At 45.7% G+C, this 20,992-nt stretch overlaps 1 protein-coding gene across 1 annotated transcript in view; it reads right to left on the reverse strand.

Annotated features, from left to right (window-relative positions):
• LOC137537106 (zinc finger protein 271-like) overlaps positions 1-20,992 on the reverse strand; it is a 38,305-nt gene that overhangs the window by 3,899 nt on the left and 13,414 nt on the right. Inside the window, exons 3-6 of the mRNA XM_068259244.1 lie at positions 19,944-20,078; positions 19,735-19,858; positions 19,193-19,284; positions 18,647-19,082 (exon numbers count right to left, since the gene is read on the reverse strand). Of these exons, the coding sequence (XP_068115345.1) occupies positions 18,647-19,082; positions 19,193-19,284; positions 19,735-19,858; positions 19,944-20,078 (787 nt within the window). The remainder of the gene's footprint in view (positions 1-18,646; positions 19,083-19,192; positions 19,285-19,734; positions 19,859-19,943; positions 20,079-20,992) is intronic.

Genomic DNA, 20,992 nt, shown 5'->3' on the forward strand with positions numbered 1-20,992 from the left:
TTACAGAGTCACTTTAAGCAAATCTTAAAGGTCTACCTGACTGACCCTTTATGCAGGAATGTTTGTACAGCTTTAAGGTCTAAACCAATATTACAGCCCAGTGCTTTTAAGTCAAAAGGGGCAGCAAGTTGTATAGTAACAGCTTGAAAGGGGAACTGAAGTAAGAGGTATACGGAGGTTGCCATATTTATTCCCTTTTACTCAATACCAGTTGCCTGGCAGCCCTGCTGGTCTATTTCTCTGCAGTAGTATCTGAATAACACCAGAAACAAGTATGCAGCTAGTCTTGTCAGATCTGACATTAATGTCTGAAACACCTGATCTGCTGCGTGCTTGTTCAGGGGCTATGGCTAATAGTATTAGAGGCAGAGGATCAGCAGGGCTGCCAGGCAACTGGTATTGCTTAAAAGGAAATAAACATGGCAGCCTCCATATACCTCTCTCTTCAGTTGTCCTTTGAATTTAGAAGGTGGACTGATATAGAATTTCTTATAATCTTATTATTGGGGATTTTGTATGTTATCTCATTATATATAGCATGTCATATATGGTAGCAGAGACAATGTAACACCTTGGTCAAACTTCAAAGAAATTGATGAAGAAGTCACATCAAGCATCCTCCTTCACATCCGCCTAACTACCTGTGACCTGGATCCTGGCCCAACACAGTTCATGTTGAACTGCCCCGACCTGTTCGTACCGGTATTCCTAAAAATTGTTAACTGTTCCTTAAAATCAGGGATATTTCCTGCTTTACTGAAGGAAGCAATCATCAGGCCTCTCCTCAAAAAACCCTCCCTGGACCCAGATGCAATGACCAGCTACAGACCTGTCTCTAACCTCCCCTTTCGGGCAAGCTAATTGAAAAAGCGGTTTACCTCCAGCTAGAAGCCAAAATCCTACAAAACAACAGTTATGACCCATTCCAGTCTGGCTTCAGGAAACACCACAGCACTGAAACTGCCCTCATCCAAATATGCAACCACCTGCTCATGGCAAGAGACAGAGGAGAGTGCTCCATCCTCATACTGCTAGACCTTTCTGCAGCCTTTGATACAGTTGACCATGACATCTTGATAAACAGGCTACAGGAATACTGCAGCATTGATGGCATAGTTCTTCAGTGGTTCCAATCCTTCTTGAGTGGCAGAACCCACAAAGTGTCTATGGGGCCCTTCCTGTCCACCCCTGTATCACTTAAGTATGGGGTGCCCCAGGGCTCAATCCTCTCTCCCCTGCTTTTCACGATTTACATGTTACCGCTGGGAAAACTAATCCAAAAACATGGCCTGACATACCACTGCTATGCAGACGACACCCAACTATATCTTTCCTTCAAGCCTGGTGTGACAGACCCAACTCTAACTATAAACGCCTGCTTACGTGAACTACAGCAATGGATGAATGACAACTGGCTGAAACTAAATGCAGACAAAACTGAAGTCCTTCTGATTGGAGGGCAGAGCATGATAACAAAACAACTTAACTTGCAGTCTTCACCACTGGGAATAGGAGGCGCGGATCTACGCAGCTCTGATCATGTGCGTAGCCTGGGAGTTCTAATTGATTGGGATTTAAACTTCAGAACTCAAATCTCTTGTAACGATTGTGGAACTTTCTCTGTGATCAGCGCACAACGCGTGCGCTGACACGGCGGAGATCCTCCACAAGCGTATATTTGCAGGCACCCAGCAAAAGGTGCTATGCACCCATAGAGGGAAAATTCCTGTCGGCAGATGGCGCTGGGGAGTGCAGAGGAACCAATCCTCTGTACCTCCACAAATGCAAGACAGGAATTGTATGAAGCGCAGAGCGCAATCGCAAGAGAGGCGATTGCGAATGAGACGAGCAAAGGGACAGGTTGTATGTGTGTGCGCCAACCTAGTGGCCACCCCGCGACAGTGCACACACAACAGCAGATATGAAACAGGAACGCGATCACGAGAGGTGCGATCGCCAGACGTGACACAAGGCAGATCAGAACAGAATACGAGGTTAGCAAAGGCACAGCAAATAATACAATGAGGAGATACGGAAAATAACAAACGCTAGCTAACCGCGAACACCGCACTCATTCTCAACAGTGCACGCGATTATGCGCGGTCTCCACGTGATAAGCACAATAGAGACAAGCACGCCTAACTAACCATTAACAGACAAACATGAAACAGAGGACGCGAGCGCTTGCTTAACGGTTACCTCACCGAGCCTCCAGCAAGTGTAGCAGACAAGACAGACACACAAAAACATGAACAAGCGAGAGACAGGATCCACAGCACTAGCGAAAGTGGCTAGCGCGATCCAGGTACAGAGTAGCAGAAACAGAAGGATCCACAGCGCTAGCGAAAAGTGGCTAGCGCGATCCAGGAGACAGAACAGAAGGATCCACAGCGCTAGCGAAAAGTGGCTAGCGCGATCCAAAGAGACAGATCAGAAGAGATAGCTGGTAGCAACCGCTGCACCAGCTATACTCCAAGAACAGAGATCAGAACCATTTCCTGTCGACCACCTTTGGGACAGGACAATGGCAACAGAACAAACAAAACAGATAAACAATCCTAACTGCACTAGGGAAAACCTGCCTAGCGCACATTCAGGAATTACTCTAAGCTGATCTTCAAACAAAGAGCATGGCTGACACTCTCCAGAGTGTTTCACAGGAAAACTCCTTATGACCAGACAAGCATTGTGGGAAAGACATAGTACTTATAGTAGACGCCTCCAATGAATGTGGCCAGGCAATTTGCATGACAACGTATGCAAATTCCTCTGCAAGCACAAGCTGCAAAACTGACAGAAGCTCTTCTTTCCAGAGTCCTGCAGCATGCAAACCTACACAATGGTCAAAAGGCTGCCTGCCTGCACAGGCAGCTGAGCAAATCATCACAGTACCCCCCCCCCCCCCCCTCCAGGGTCGAATTCCAGACGACCCTCAAAACTGCTATTAGCAACAGACTCAAACTGAAGACTCATGAAGGTCGGGGCAGCCCGACAAGGTCCAATTCCAGAGTCAGTCCACCCGAAACCGACCTCATCGGAAACAGAAGCCACCGACACATGCCCATCAGTACTACCAGTCTCAGTATAACACCCATCAGGACTGTGAACGCCAGAGAAGAAGCCATCGACACCCTCCAGACAATACCCACCACCTTCCAAGGAGTGTCTGAAAATACCAAACCTGCCACAATACCTGTTCGAAGTGTCCCTTACAACACAAAAGCCACCGTTGATCTTATCCAGGGTACCAAGCAAAAACTCTCCCGGAATCTCCCAAAACCCTTTGGAGCTCTGCAGAGATCCCAAGAGGCCAGAACGCTCACCAGGCTCACATGGAGAACCGCCAAGAACCCCTATGGAACCAATGATTATCCTGGATTCAGAATTACGAGGACACCCATCAAGATCAAGACTTTCAGGGACCACTTCTGGGCATGCAAGCAGGCAGACTAAATCAGAACATGTCTCCACTGAGGAAGCATCTGAGTATGCTGGTAACCGAGGCACACTTGGGCTTTCTGAGTCACAGAGCACACTGGGGTACACCAGCACAGGAGAAACCTCAGGACATGTTGGGGAACTTTTTTCAAGTTTTCTAAGAAGGATTCTGTACTATCCATGTTACAGGGCAAAACTGGAACTTTATTTTGAGAACAGGGCAGATGTCCCAGGGAAGGTTCCACCATAAACTGAGACTGAATTTCATCATCATGAGTGGAACGTACAGGAATATTCACTGGACCACACACTGACTCCCTAACTTTAATCTCGCTGCACCCAGAATTCTGCGTAGCAGTCAAACTAGCTTGCAACTCCAAAACTGCAGAAAGACAGGTAAAAATAGCAGCAATACCTAGACGAGCCTCTAGGGGCAGGGCAGAAGATATTGTACAAGGCAATATTGACTCATCCAGAGTACAGGGTGGAGAGTCAGAACTTTCTTCAAAGCAAGAAAGGGACTCCCAAATGTCAGTGTGATTGGACATCGTTTTGTTATTCATGGTACAGGGCAGGCTCAGAGAAAGCGTCTCTGAATAAGGCAAAGAAGGTTCAGCATCAGATTCGCAAAACCGAAGCGCTGTCTCACTCTTAGATTCAGCTAACAATGTCGAATCCGAGGAATCAGAACGCAAAACCTGCGAATCAAAATTCACTTTAGGTTGTGAAACTGATGCTTCCACAGCGCAAACCTCCGCGATCTGCGGAGCAGACTGCAAGGCATCTAGGACCGAAACACTGGAGCAACTGTCTCCAGGCAATGGGCCCTTACAGGTGAGAACAGGGTGAGACAGGGAATCAGTTGCAGAAGAAATAGCGATATCAACAGGATAAAATTTATTAGGCATATTAATTTTACTTTTGACGCTGCACAGTCGAGAAACTTTCCCCATAGCAGGGTCACAGATGGAAGATCTCAAAGATCTGTTTCTAAATGACAAAGGATCCCACACATCCTTGAGGAAACCGGCAGACTCATGCCAATCACAATCTGCAGGAACATCCGAGAAACAGGCATCAGATCGCACAGATTCAAACTGCACACTGTCAGGAGAGAATCCTTCAGGATTCGCACAGGAATCAACCACAGCGGCATACTCATTCATTTCAGATTGCACAAAGTCAAGACTCTCATGCTTTACCCCAGAAAGGCAGGAACAATCATCCGACAACGATGTCTCTTTATTGGAATCAATTGGATGGTGTGTGTGCAACTCATCCAAAATCGTTTGCCATACATAGATCACCAGATCCACATCATCCTTGTCACATTCATCGGAATCAATCAGAAGGTACATAGAATCAAGACAAGCATTCAAGACATTTTCGCTTTTTGCGATGTAAAAATCGCAAAAGGCTTTCCAATCAAAATCGAATTCTTCCAGCAAGGCCCCAATATCCCAGGAAGCAAATGGGGGTTCAAACAGGCCAGTATCCAAATAATCTCCATAGGGGTGGAGTTCAGGAACAAGAACAGATTTTTTAACTGCTTTAATGTAGTGTGCGATCCTACCTATAGCAGGATCCACATAAGCTTTGGATTGGGGCAAAAAACCTGGAAACTGATCAGCAGATGCATTATAAACATCATTATCATACTGCATGGTTTTGCCCATTTCAGACTTGACAGAAATAACCTCTTTATTTGTGGTTGCTATGGGCAACGGATCTTTCCGCTGGGAAGCCTTCCTAGATCTTTTACGTTTAGACTTAGAGGCTTTGGATGGCTGCTTAAAACCTGAAGTGGCAACAGACACATTGAACTGGTTGTCATACTGAAAGGTTTTGCATGGAAGGGAAAGATCAGCTGACCCATCAGCAGCTACACACTCAATCAGAGCAGGTGGTAAGCCAGGCAGTTTAAACCAGTGAGAGAATATCACTGCAAGAAACTGATACAAATTATCATTCCAGGAATTGATTTTTAACAGATCATACGCTCAGGTGAACAAATCGTCTTTTAAGAGCACATAGGAAAACAGAAGAGCCGACGTGGACGGATCAGAAATCTGAAAGGTGGGATTCAGGCAAAACCTCACACATTCAGAAAGAAATTCCGCCTTAGTCTCTGAATTTAGCCTTTTAAAGCTCTTAAAGACACAGGACCCAAACTCGACAAAATCGTACAAATCGGAATTTCCGTCTACACTGGGGTTTTGGGTTGGGCTGGTCATACTGTAACGATTGTGGAACTTTCTCTGTGATCAGCGCACAATGCGTGCGCTGACACGGCGGAGATCCTCCACAAGCGTATATTTGCAGGCACCCAGCAAAAGGTGCTATGCACCCGTAGAGGGAAAATTCCTGTCGGCAGATGGCGCTGGGGAGTGCAGAGGAACCAATCCTCTGTACCTCCACAAATGCCAGACAGGAATTGTACGAAGCGCAGAGCGCAATCGCAAGAGAGGCGATTGCGAATGAGACGAGCAAAGGGACAGGTTGTATGTGTGTGCGCCAACCTAGTCGCCACCCCGCGACAGTGCACACACAACAGCAGATATGAAACAGGAACGCGATCGCGAGAGGTGTGATCGCCAGACGTGACACAAGGCAGAACAGAATACGAGGTTAGCAAAGGCACAGCAAATAATACAATGAGGAGATACGGAAAATAACAAACGCTAGCTAACCGCGAACACCGCACTCATTCGCAACAGTGCACGCGGTTATGCGCGGTCTCCACGTGATAAGCACAATAGAGACAAGCACATCTAACTAACCATTAACAGACAAACATGAAACAGAGGACGCGAGCGCTTGTTTAACGGTTACCTCACCGAGCCTCCAGCAAGCGTAGCAGACAAGACAGACACACGAAAACATGAACAAGCGAGAGACAGGATCCACAGCACTAGCGAAAGTGGCTAGCGCGATCCAGGTACAGAGTAGCAGAAACAGAAGGATCCACAGCGCTAGCGAAAAGTGGTTAGCGCGATCCAGGAGACAGAACAGAAGGATCCACAGCTCTAGCGAAAAGTGGCTAGCGCGATCCAGGTACAGAGTAGCAGAAACAGAAGGATCCACAGCGCTAGTGAAAAGTGGCTAGCGCGATCCAGGAGACAGAACAGAAGGATCCACAGCGCTAACGAAAAGTGGCTAGCGCGATCCAAAGAGACAGATCAGAAGAGATAGCTGGTAGCAACCGCTGCACCAGCTATACTCCAAGAACAGAGATCAGAACCATTTCCTGTCGACCACCTTTGGGACAGGACAATGGCAACAGAACAAACAAAACAGATAAACAATCCTAACTGCACTAGGGAAAACCTGCCTAGCGCACATTCAGGAATTACTCTAAGCTGATCTTCAAACAAAGAGCATGGCTGACACTCTCCAGAGTGTTTCACAGGAAAACTCCTTATGACCAGCCAAGCATTGTGGGAAAGACATAGTACTTATAGTACACGCCTCCAATGAATGTGGCCAGGCAATTTGCATGACAACGTATGCAAATTTCTCTGCAAGCACAAGCTGCAAAACTGACAGAAGCTCTTCTTTCCAGAGTCCTGCAGCATGCAAACCTACACAATGGTCAAAAGGCTGCCTGCCTGCACAGGCAGCTGAGCAAATCATCACATCTCTGCTGTGGTGAAATCATCCTATTTTCACCTGAAGAACATTGCAAAAATCAAGCACCTCATACCCCCAGAAGATCTGCCAACCTTAGTCCACGCCTTCATCACATCCCGACTGGACTACTGCAATGCTCTCTACACTGGCCTTCCAAAAAAGGTCTTGTATCGTCTACAGCTGATACAGAATACTGCTGCCAGACTGCTAACCAACCAACCCCGTCACTGCCACATAACGCCAGTCCTGCACTCCCTTCACTGGCTACCTATAGAATGGAGGGTCCTATTCAAGATCGGCCTACTGACATTTAAATCCCTGAATAATCTAGGCCCTGGATACATGAAAGATATGTTGCAGCTGCGTAGCAATCCCCGCATTCTCAGATCAACAGGTTCTAATAATCTAGTCATACCCAGAGTCCACTTGGAAACTTTTGGTCCCAGAGCCTTCTGTCATGCTGCCCCTACGTTTTGGAACTCCTTACCTCAACAGATCAGGACAGCTCCATCCCTGGACGTGTTTAAATCCAGACTGAAAACCCACCTGTTCAGTTTGGCATTTGCAGAAATATAACTTTTGTTGTGTGAATACTTCATCTTACTAATTACTGAATCTGAGAGAGCCTAAGCGCTTTGAGTCCTATGGGAGAAAAGTGCTATAGAAATGTTATTGTATATTGTATAGTGTAATAAGCATTATATCATATTATATTAGTGACCTTAGCCCGTTTAAAAACGGGCTAGGTCTGTCTCCGCGCACCTGACGCACGCATGCTCGCTCCCGCCAGTCACGCGCGCGTGCACCTGCCGCACACCTGGCCGCCCGCTCGCACGCCTGCCTGGCTGCGTCCCTCTTGTCCTCCCTGCTATGCAGGGACAGTTGCCTATTATTATAGAGGATAGTTAAATGCATGGGGAATTTACTCAATACCAAATGTAGAGTATAATTGTAAGGTGTTCTACAGAGCTTGCATTCGTGTTTTAGTTTTAATGTTTAACTCCTAGGCCAGACACTCAAGAGACCTAGAAGAGCCATATTTGCTGGGATAACATTCTTGAATCACAAAAGGTTGTTCTCAAACAGAGCCATAACTTATTGTTGACCACTGAATTGGCCTGAAGAGTTAGTCTAGACAAGTTTTATGTGTTAAAGTGAATGAGAACTGCATTTTTAAAAAAAATGAAGCAAATACTTACCTAAGGAGAGGGAAGGCTCTGGGTCGTATAGAGCCTTCACTCTCCTCTCTCAGTGCTCTCTATCCTGTGCTGGCTCCCCTCCCCCCCCCCCCCCCGTTTCATTCCCCCGTCAAAAGGGTATTTGGAAGTCTTCGAGAGCCGTGTCCTCCCGAAGACGTGTGGCTCCATACTGCACAGACGTGAGCATGCAAGAGAGCGTGCTTGCGCAGGCGCAGTACAGGGCGGCCCTTCTTCAGGATTACTCGGGCTCCCTGAAGACTTCTGAAGCCTCCTATGGCCAGATAAAGCAGTATTTGACTAATTTAGTCAAATACTGCTACCGGGCGAGCCAGCACTGGAACGAGGGGACCAGGAGAGGAGCCGGAAGACTCTATAGGACCCAGAGCCTTCCCTCTCCTTGGGTAAGTATCTATCATTTTTTTAAAATCCGGTTCCCATTCACTTTAAGGTATTAAGGGATTATGACCATTCCCCCAATCTAATGAAATGCTAACAAATAATATGCTTGTTAGATTAGGAGGCGTTCAAAGTTTAAATGTTTTTATATACTCTCAGAATGCAATACGAGAGTGCCCTCTGCTGGAGAATTACAGACCCAGAAATAAAGTCATATGGGTAATTATTAAATTGCTATTCAAATGGTCTAGTTAATTAGAAGTATGAAAGAACACACCCACCAACACCAATTGGATCTTAGTTAATCCGTGGAGGTTGGATTATTGATAAGAGGGAACATAAATTAAGAGTTCAGGAGACACTCTACACATTCTCTAAAGAACAGACTCTCTAAGGAAAATACACACTCATCCTCTGAATGGAAAGAAGGACTCCCACACTGCCACGCCCTACCAGCCTTGAGGCCACTCCCACCTAAGAAGTCATATTATTGGTAATTATACATTTTAATTATATCAAAGCCAACTAAGTAAGCTTGGATTCTTAGTGATTCTATATCTTGTATAGAATACCCTGAACATGTGACCTTCCTGGAATTTCAACTAGGAATATCCGTGTTTGATTTGGGTTCATTTTGCTCTACATTTTTTAGTAATGTATTTTTTTTTCTCCAAGCTTATAACTTGATAGGGAGATAGAGATTGGTCGATATAAAAGTTTCAATGACAGACAAGGTCATCATTCCATAGCTTTCCTTTTGTCTTTAAAATTAGATCTTACTTTATAAATGAAGGGTGTACAGCACAGTAAAATGTAAACCTGCTTTTATATATATATTGAGGTGTTTAGACTAGCTAGAGCTGCTTCCGTATGTTTCCCTTGTTAGATTGTGCATTATCATTAAGCCTTATAAGTAAATATATGTCATCTTGCGGTTGCACAGCCTACTGTGATTGATTGATTTTATTGGTTAATATCCGTGGTCAACTTTGCTCTGAAGTTTATGATCAGCTTACATAGAGAAGTACTTTGTGGTGATTAATATCTGTTGGTTATGGTTTGATTCCTATAATTTGATTTGTAAATATTCTGACAATTTTTGTGTATTTAATAAATTAATTATTTTAAAAGTAAATAGTTGTCCTGACTTTTCACACTTTGTACCAGTAGCTTGAGAAACTCGCTATAAGAACTTAAGGTTGGGCGTTTAATATAGTAAGACTCCTCCCATTATTTTTGTAGGAGGCCTTAGATTTTATACATCCGGTTATAGTTTATATGACTGTATCGTATAAAAACATCTGACAATACAATTTGCATTACATTTGCATCTCAGAGGTATTTGCATCTCATTGACCTTCCTACACATAAAGCATCGGCCACACATGGAAAAGCAGTAAATTGTAGAGCTTGATGAGACAATGGAAGCAATGTGTTACTCCTGTGACAACAGACCTATATGTACTTATAGCAAGAAATCTGTGTTATGTTTGTAGTGCAATGTGGTGTCACTTACACATTCTTATTACCACTGTATCCTCCTGTCTCTCATATGCCCCTTGTAATGTACCTTTATCTCTCTCTTGTCCCCAATTGTACAAATAAAGATATTGTGATATTACACAACACTAAATTATAGGAGCTGTGAGGTAGAAGAATTATCCCTTTATGCCATGGAGATCCACAACCACTAATAATTCTGTAGCTGGATATAAATACATACATATATACTCCTATATATACACAGTATAGTCATATCTCTCATCCCATCCTTCTGTCCTATGAGGAACCAAACTGCTGCACACTGCAGCTCCTATTGGACAGGAGATCAGGGGGGCGGGGAAAGGGTGTGACTAGAATTCACTGGACCTCCCCCTGCAAAACTTGGGAAACCTCCTCCACCTTTTTAACAAACTGACATTACCCAATATTTATTTTTATTAATTCATTAGTAATGTCCATAGAGTTGAGCTTCCTCTTTAAGTGCCCCCCCCCCCCCCCACACACACACACACACACACACACACACACACGCACACACTTATTTCAGTGTGCATACAATCGAAAAAGTTGTGAGCTAATTTAGGGGCGGCGTTATATAATATCACTAACTATAACAGTATATAACAATTTAAGTGCAACGTTAACTAAAAATAATGATAACAAAAACGCGAAGTAATTTAATTGCAGTATTAAAATTTACCTATAATGTACAACCTAACTATAACCTAACCTCTCCCTACTCTCACACAATACCCTCCTCCCCTGGTGGTACCTAACCTTAAGACCACCCCGGTGGCACCAAAACATAAGACCCCTCCCCCGGTGGTACCTAACCTTAAGACCCCCCCGTGGCACCTAAACATAAGACACACCCCCCCCGGTGGTACCTAAACTCAAGACCCCCTGTTGGTGCCTAACCCTAAGACCCCCCTAGTGGTACCTAAACCTAAGACCCCCCTAGTGGTACCTAACCCTAAGACCACACCTGGTGTTGCCCAACCCTAAGACCCCACCTGGTGTTGCCCAACCCTAAGACCCCTACTGGTGTTGCCCAACCCTAAGACCCCTACTGGTGTTGCCCAACCCTAAAACTCCCCTGGTGGTGCCTAACCTTAATAACCCCCCATCCCCATCCGGTGGTACCTAAACCTAAGACCCCCCTGTTGGTGCCGAACCCTAAGACCCCCCTAGTGGTACCTAAACCTAAGACCCCCCTAGTGGTACCTAAACCTAAGACCCCCCCTGGAGGTGCCTAACCCTAAGACCCCACCTGGTGTTGCCCAACCCTAAGACCCCCCCCTGGTGTTGCCCAACCCTAAGACTCCCCCGGTGGTGCCTAACCTTAACACCCCCCCCCCCCCCATCCCCGCTAACATTAATACAATAAATTTCAACTTAATTGCAGCAGCCTGCTAAATAGTAGTGTAATGGCTAACATTAATATGATACATTTCAATTTAATTTCAGCCACCCACTAAATAGCGTAACGGCTATCTATATTACAATAAATAACAATTGTGCCCATTTTTGGCGGCAACTTTTTGAACTGCTCCTTTCAGTGCCTTCTCTGTAACTGTGTCAAAAAGCCTCCTTAATGCTTCCTTTGAGAATGCCAGGCTTTCAAACCCCTTTAACCTCCCTGGTCTTCAATTTCCCCAGGATTTCTTTGCAAAAAGTGGTTCAATTCATTTTAAAATAATTTTCCAGATAATTTTTTGGACTATAAGATGCTCCCGGACTATAAGACGCACCAAGGTTTAGAGGGGAAAAAAAAATATACTAAACCTATGTGTGTCTATGGGTCGGGGCGTCTTGTAGCCCTTTTTTTACGCCAAGATGTCTCTAAGCTACTCTACCAACACTAACTTCTGCTGCTGCCCCTCACACTTACACTCCACTGCACTACACTACACTACGCTACACTGCAGTACCCTAACTTCAGCTCCTCCCCCAGATACATTACACTTCACTACACACTACACTTAACTAACCCCCCTGCTGCACATATCCCCCTCCCCCCCCCCCAGATACATTACACTACGCACTACACTGCCCCTTGCTGACCCTCCAGCTACATTACACTTCACTACACTAATCCCTGCTGCACCCCCCTTCTCCCCCCAGCTACATTGCTCTACACTACCGGTACAACTGCAGGGAAACTCACCTCTCCTCCATCTCCCTTCTGCAGCCGATCCTCTCTGGGGCTCCACTCACAAGCAGGAACATCTGATAGCCGCTGCCAGATGCCCCCCTCTGCACTGCAGGTAGATTGGGAGAGCATGAGATTGTGCTGCCATACTTCCGTGTAACTGATGCCCCTGTGCATCTCCCTATTGTATCCTCCTACAGCATGGCTGGGGATTTTTTGGGCTGAGACATAGTGCAGGAAGGCTCAGTGGGGAGATGTATAGCGGTAATCTTCCTTAAAACAACTACTGGGGAGTTCGATCTCACAGCCACAGTCTGTCTCCCTTCACTTCTGCATACGCTACTATGCGAAAGTGAAGGGAGAGAGACTGTCACTGCGAACGAGGACCCCCCAGCAGTTGTTCTATGGATTACCACTATACAGCTCCCCACTGAGCCATCCTGCGCTATGTCACAGCCCAAAGAATCCCCAGCCATGCCGTAGGATACAATAGGGAGATGCACACGGTCATCAGTTACACAGAAGTATGGCAGCGCAATCTGATGCCACAAGCTCTTCCGATCTCCCCACAGTGCAGAGAGCCATCATTTTGCGGTAAGCCACAGCTGGCAGAATCCCCTGCATTGATTCAAAGGGACACACACGAGGACAGTCAGGGACAGGGGACAGGCAAGTCCTGGTGCCTGGCAGTTGTTGCATTCATACTATAAGATGCAGGGCCTTTTTCTCCCCACTTTTGGGGGAGAAAAAGTGTCTTATAGTCTGAAAATTACTCTACTTTTTATTATTATTGATTTCAATACAGGTTATTGTATTGAATAAAAAAAAAAAAAAGCAAAAATAAAAAAAACACAGTTTGCAACACACTGGCATCATCAATACAGATCACAGAGGAGTGCGCATTGGGAGCTAGGCTTCCTATCAGGGCAGATTCTAGGCTAAATTGCTCCCAGGACAAGGGTGTACCAATTGGGCCCTCCCCCCCATGGGCTTGGGCTTGAGAATGTTATTTGTGATAAGATATTTAACCCCCTGGTACAGGTAGCCAGGTTTAGGTACCCCTAGTATAGGTTAGCCAGGGATAGATGCCCCAGTATAGGTTAGCCAGGTACTCCAGTATAGGTGGGCAGTTTTTAGGCTAAATTTCTCCCAGGGTGGGGGGGGGGGGGGTGTATAAATTGTGCCTCTCCCCCCATGGGCTTAAGACCATTATTTGTGATGCAGTATTTAGGCCCCCGGTATAGGTAGCAAAGTATAGGTGTCCCTACTATAGGTGGCCAGGTATAGGTGCAGCAGTATAATTTAGCCAGGGACAGGCGCCCAGTATAGGTTAGCCAGCTTCAGGTGCCCTAATATAGGTTAGCCAGGTACAGGTGCCTCCAGTATACTGTAGGAGCTCCCCCCACAGAGATCCCCAGCACTGTGAAGTATGTCTATTAGCTGGTCATACCATCTCCATGTACAGTTCCAGTCTACTGTCTGGAGCATCAGGACTCAGCTTGATGACATCATCAAGCCACATCCCGGTGCTGTGGACAGAGAAGACCAGAGCTGTATATGGCGGAGGTGGTGTGATAGATGCTGGAGAGAAGCATGGTAATACTCACACATGCATCACAGCACCGGGGATCTCTGCCGGGAGGGAGAAAGGGAGAATCTGGGGGCCGCTGCAACTTTTCTGCTCTGCCGGGTCTATATTGGCTTCCCTAGGGTGGCTGGATGGCTGTTGGCACACAGAGGGTAGCAGAGATCACTACCTACAGTGTGCCGACAGCCATCCAGATGCCCTAGGGAAGTCCATATAAGTAAAAACAGTGCAGCAGAGACGTTTTAAATCTCCCGAGTGGTAAGGATGAGCCAGACTTGTCCTCACTGTTCTCAGAATGTTTTAGCTGGAAGAGTCAGGCTCATCATTACCACCAGGGAGATATAAAACTTCTCTGCTCTGCTGGCTCCACTTCTGTTTACTTATATGGGTTTCCATAGGGCGGTGATTTTTGGATTAATCCCGTCAATCTGGTCAGATTGGTTAGGAGACTTTAGCCCGTTAGTGGTCCCATGCAGTTATTTCCAATCATTTATAAGAATAATCGTTTGTAAACAATTGCTAAGCAAATTGCATTGTTAGTGGCCACTAGATGTACCCACAGTTAGATTGGGCAATAGGGCTCGATCAATGTTCTTTGTTCCTGTCAGCACCCTTTACAAGTACTACTACCAAGCACTATCTTTGGTTTCTATTTAGAGGGAACCTAAAGTAGGGCTTCCATATTTATTTCCTTTTATTCAATACCAGTTACCTGGCTATCCTGCTGATATCTATGGCTGCAATAGAGTCTGAATCACACAAATGAAACAAGCATGGAGCTTCTTCAGGGTTTATGGCTAAAAGTATTAAAGGCAGAGGATCAGCAGAATTGTTTAAAATAAAATAAATATGGCAGCCTCTATATCCCTCTTGCTTTAGGTTCCCTTTAACAGCTACTCTACAGCTATATCCTAAGTTTAGATAAAATACATCTCTGGTGTACATAAAAAATACAGAGGTGCATTAATGCTTAACAGTTAGAGTGTCCCAACACATTGTCTGTTGTGCCTCCTTAGCGGTATTCCCAACACTGTGTCAGGCATACCGCTCACTGGCCTCAGGAGTCCCCCAGGGTTACTGGAGAAGATTGCCTGGCTGCAAAACCTTTAGCTAGCACTAGGCTAGCTGGTATAAGTAGCCGGCACCCCCCGATCACCTGATCCAGCCACATAATACAATACCCAGCCTGGATCCAGCGATCAGCGCAGCCTCCCCGCACAGCTCTCTATGAGGAGGATCGGGTCTGCGCATGACATCATGTACGATCCTCCCCATAGTGAAGAGCGGAGCTGTCCAGGGAGGCTGCGCTGATCGCTGGAGCCAGGCTGGGTGATGCATTATGTGGCTGGATCAGGTGATCGGGGGGTGCTGGCTACTTATCCCAGCTAGCCTAGTGCTAGCTAAAGGTTTTGCAGCTATGCAATCTTTACATTAACCATGGGGGACTCAAAAGCTGCAAAACCTCCTGAGGGGTGATTCACTGGAACCCCTGAACCAGCTGATCTGCCCCCTTGCTGAAATGGCCCTGGGCTTTTCTATATCAGATACAGAAATGGTAGAGGCCTTTTCTGCAAGGCTGCAGGGCTACACACTGGAACTCGGCTGATAAGGGGCTCCGGTGTATCTTATTATACAGACAACATGCTGCGGCATTCATGCTGACTATGACAGGCCAGGATGGCTGACAGGGTAAAGTGTCAGCTTTCTAACCAGGAGCTTTTTGTTCCTAAAAGCAGATGCCATCTTAATATAGCTTTACAATTCCTAAGCTTTGGCAGTGATGAAATGCATTTTATGTTACATAATTTCAATCAACAAGATTGTAATATGCAAATTAGAGGAGTCAGAGGAATCCTAAACTGCGGAGTCAGAGGATTTTTGTACCGACTTCACAGCCCCGCCTTCAGGGTATATTTGCAGCATCAATTTCTTTTAAAAAGGTGTCAAAACTGTACAAAACAATCCCAGCATTGGCCTGGCAGAGGGGGGTCAATAGCAACATTTTCCCCCAAATATGTATTTTACACAGATGCTTTTTTAATATGTAAACACAAAAAATTGCATTTGATTTCTAGAATTTTAAAACATTTTTTAGAATGGCCACTGTTTGCCTGCCTAAAAATTATTTGCAGCCACTGTAGCAGAGGCTTTAAATATTTGGTCTATACCTGCCTACTTTATAGTGTACCTGAGACAAGAAGTGTCTTGGGTACCATACTTACCTGGGGCTTCCTTAAAGTGAACCCGAGATAAAAATAAAACTGATGAGATAAACAATTATATATATCCTTCTACTGCTAAAAAGGACTTTTTTAGTTATCTTGTAGTTTTCTTTTATGTTTAAACATTTATAAAGTAGGTTGAACGTTTAACTGTCTCTACTCAGTGGCAGCCTATTAAGTGTCCCAGAGTTAGATAAAGGTCAATAGTTCATGTATTTTATCTCTCCCTGCCCTCCAAAGTTGTATTCTGCCGGGAAAACTTTTATGGCTGTAATTTGCTTACTATATTCCTGACAAGGTACCGACAAGAGAGACACTGTCACTTCCATGCCTAAAAATTAACTCTTTCAGACAGCAAAATAAAACAAGTAAAACAGCCTGGTTATTAATAGGTGTTGTGCTGTACATAGACATGTTTATCTCATCATGTCACATTTGGCTTCGGGTTCACTTTAAGCCCCCTTAAGGCTGCACGTCCCACGCCGTCTCCTCGGGTGGCTACTGTCTCTTGCAATTCAGCCCGAAAGCCTGGGCGAGTCACGCTTCATCGCACATGCACAGACAGGCCTGGTGCTCTCCCCGTCTTGTTCCTGCACCTGGGAGCATTCTGCACTTGCACAGTACTACTGCGCAGGCGCAGAGTGCTCCCGGGGATGTGAGCACGACGGGGGAGTGCGCCTGGTTGGGCAGCGCATACGTGATGAAGTGCGACACGCATAGGTTTTCGGGCTGATTTAGAAGAGACAGGAGCCCCCTGGGGAGACAGCGTGGGCCGAGCGGCCTTAAGGGGGCTTCAGGAAGTCTCAGGTAAGTATGGAACCTAAGACGTTTATCGTCCCAGGTTCCCTTTAATGTACACTGCGGTCACAAAATTTGCTGCTTCCACAGTGTGCTTGCACAGGCTGCCTGAGATGGAAAACCAACACCGCCTCCACACAAAGGAAAACCCAGCAGAGGTTATTTTTCCTCCGCCAACTGAAGAAGTTTGGTACGACCCTAAAACTTCTGACAAGCTTCTACTCCGCCACAACTGAATCTTTCCTCTGTTCTTCCCTCCTGGTCTGGTTGGCCGGCTCCACCGCCAACAACAGACACAAACTACAGAGGGTCATCAGATCAGTGGAGAGGATCATCAGGAGACCACTTCCCACCCTGGACCACCTCTTCCACTCCAGGCTGCACTCCAGAGCTTTGAGGATCGCCAGCGATCCCTCACACCCAGGCCACCACTTCTTCAGCCAACTCCCTTCGGGTCGGAGGTATCGGTCCATCTCTACCAGGACCTCAAGACACATGAACAGCTTCTTCCCCTCAGCTGTCAACATTCTGAACTCATTCCATGCACTCCCCCCACTTTAGGGCAAACAATATCATGCTTCAATGATGCACACTGTACATAGTGGCGCTCCAGTTCCTATGTCTAATTATCAAGTACTTGGTGAATTATGCCTTTTGATGTGTTTTTGTTAACTGATGATTTTTTTTTCAGGATCTATGTTGTTTCTCTGCATGTGAAATGGTGTTCTGTCCCTGGATGTATTGTGCATGTCCTGTCCTGTACTTGGATTCTGTACCTGCCAAGCCCAATTCCGGACATGACCATGTCATGCTTGTCAAAATATAGATTCTGATAAATGCAAAGGGGCTTAATACTCCCTTCACAAGGAACATACTCCGGAGGGAAGCTGTACAGGCAAAAGCTAATGTTCTCTTTGCTGAAGAGACTCACTTACTGGAGGCCCATAATTACCTCTTCCATCATCCGGCCTTCTCTCACACTTCATTCTGCAGCTTTCAGAAAAAGAAAAGGGAGTTTTGGGTGGGGTTACTGTCTGGAGGGCCAATAAGTCCTTTATCAGGGGGGTCTTAAACTTTATTAGGTTAATAAGCACTGCTGACACTAGCAAGCGCCCACTGCTACTGTCTCAGAGGAGAAGAGGGCAGCCCAGTGTGAGAGAATAAAGAGACCTTTCTCTTCCTCAGGGTGTCTGTACTGTTATTGTTAGTAAGCTGTTGCTACATACTATCATTTTATTTATTTATATAGCGCCAACATATCACGCAGCGCTGTACAGAGTATATTGTCTTATCACCTACTATCCCTCAGAGGGGCTCACAATCTAATCCCTACCATAGGCATATGTCTATGTAACTATCTATCGTGTAGTGCATCTATTATAGTCTAAGGACAATTTAGGGGAAGCCAAGTAACTTATCTGTATGTTTTTGGGATGTGGGAGGAAACTGGAGTGCCCGGAGGAAACCCACGCAGTCACAGAGAGAACATACAAACTCCTTGCAGAAGTTGACATGGCTGGTATTCGAACCGGGGACCCAGCGATGCAAGGCAAGAGTGCTAACCACTACGCCATCGTGCTGCCCATGAATAATAGTTATAGATGGCAAAAATCTAACATGAGCACATAGCACAACTCCTAATATGGCCAGTCTGTGAGCAGTGACATTAATAACAGCAATACAGATACACATTATTCTACATATTCTGCTGATTACTCACCTGTTCTGCCTTCTGTAACAGTGTCCTCCTCTTTACTTGTCCCCATCATGTCACCCTCCTCCATAGACTGCTGATCACTCTTCACATACATCTCTTCTTCTTCCTCTTTAATTGTCCTCATCTTGTCACTCTCCTCCATAGACTGCTGATCACTCCTCGCATACATCTCTTCTTCCTCTTTAACTGTCCTCATCATGTCACCCTCCTCTATAGACTGCTGATCACCCCTCACATATGTCTCTTCTTCTTCCTCTTTACTTGACCTCATCATATCACCCTCCTCCATAGGCTGCTGATCACTCCTCACATATGTCTCTTCTTCTTCCTCTTTAATGGTCTTCATCATGTCACCTTCCTCCATAGACTGCTGATCACTCGACACATATGGCTTTTCTTCCTCTTTAACCACAGCACTTCCATGTACAAGTTCTCCACCCTAAGTGCACAAAGTGAGATAATATAAAATGTAAACACAGATAACAGCATACACAGGAGGAAAGAATGTGTCATGGTTTGGAGTCTCTGGGGACCCTCAGCCCCACCGACCTGATAATGGTGGGGGGTGGTGTGATCTTCCTGTTGGCAATCCTGGGAATACAGAGGACCTGTACATCTCTCTGGTGGGTTACTGTATCCATCTGTAGGAAACATACACAGTGACTGAATACATTGGGCCTGATTCACAAAGCGGTGATAACTCAGTTATCACGCCTAAAAGACTTTAGGCGTGATAACTTTTGCACTAGCTAAACAGTTATCACATGAAGTGCATTTCGCTGACTTTTGCGCGTGCAATTTGCCGCGATTCGCACGATCGCGGACTTTTGCGCGCGCAATTTGCGGCAAATTGCGCGCGCAAAAGTCCTCGATCGCGCGAATCGCGGCAAATTGCGCGCGCAAAAGTCCGCGAAATGCACTTCACGTGATAACTGTTTAGCTAGTGCAAAAGTTATCACGCCTAAAGTCTTTTAGGCGTGATAACTGAGTTATCACCGCTTTGTGAATCAGGCCCATTGTCTCCATGTGTTTATCAGATGATGGGGGATCTAGGTCTGCACTCTTCTTTACAAGACATGGAAGTATCTTACCCAGTGATATGAGGGGCGGCTGATTCTCCATCATGATGTCCTTGTAGAAATCCTTGTGTCCATCTCTATACTGACCCTCCTCAGTGGAGAAACAAACCGTGACTTCCTCACACCTTTTAGGAATCTGACACATACAATGAAACAGTCACCACCCAGACACACCCCTTGCTGTTACTGGATAATATCCCATAATTCCCAACACCGCTCACCTCTCCTGTCAGCAGCTCCATCATCTTCCTGGTGATTTCCAGAATCATCTGCTTGTTGTGTCTCTCAGATGACAAGGAGTGGAGTGGGGGCACAGTGATGGTCACATGATCACCAGGCTTTACTGGAGGAAAACTCTGTATAGAAAGACCAACAATAATGTCACATGACCTCCCAAAATCCTCCTTGTAGAAATCAAATATTTAGTCTCTGTGTGTGACTACCTGACAGCCTTAGCGCTGGTCCTTATCACCTTCGGAAAGTATACAGCCGGTAGCAGACTTTCACAGAACTTGGAAACGCCAGAGCCAATTAAGAGAGTCTTTATTGTATCCAACCGGGATACTCGATACAATCTTGGTTACAAACTTCTATTGAAAAACATACGAAGCAAAGCAAACATCAGCAGGTAATAATACGGATATTGAGCAAAGCTGAGATTAATATGAGCGCGCTCAATATCCGTATTATTACCTGCTGATGTTTGCTTTCTTTCGTATGTTTTTCAATATAAGTTTGTAACCAAGATTGTATCGTGTATCCCGGTTGGATACAATACAGACTCTCTTAATTGGCTCTGGCGTTTCCAAGTTCTGTGAAAATCTGCTACCGGCTGTATACTTTCCGAAGGTGGGAAGGACCAGCGCTAAGGCTGTCAGGTAGTCACACACAGAGACTAAATATTTGATTATTACAGTGGTGATAAGGATCTTACACTCCTCACCTCTCCACTCAGCTGTGTGCAGAGCCGGGACAAGAGGCAGAGAGTCCAAAGAGCACCTGCTCCAAATACCCCCCCCGTGTAGGTAGCAGTTGTAGCCCCAGAATTCTGCCCCCGCCACCCACCCCCCCGAATAAATCTCTGACCATTTACACTTCTGAGCTGCAGCTTCTCAGCCTGCACTAATACAAATGTAAAGGTGGCCAAACATCTAGCGATGATGGGCAGGTTCAACCAGGAGACAGATCTCTCTCTGATCAGATCTGATTAGAGAAAGGTCTATCGGCTGCCCATACACCGCAGGCCAATTCCCAATTGATTTCAGCAAGA

Source organism: Hyperolius riggenbachi, chromosome 10 (assembly GCF_040937935.1).
Source record: "Hyperolius riggenbachi isolate aHypRig1 chromosome 10, aHypRig1.pri, whole genome shotgun sequence".
Classification (NCBI taxonomy): domain Eukaryota; kingdom Metazoa; phylum Chordata; class Amphibia; order Anura; family Hyperoliidae; genus Hyperolius; species Hyperolius riggenbachi.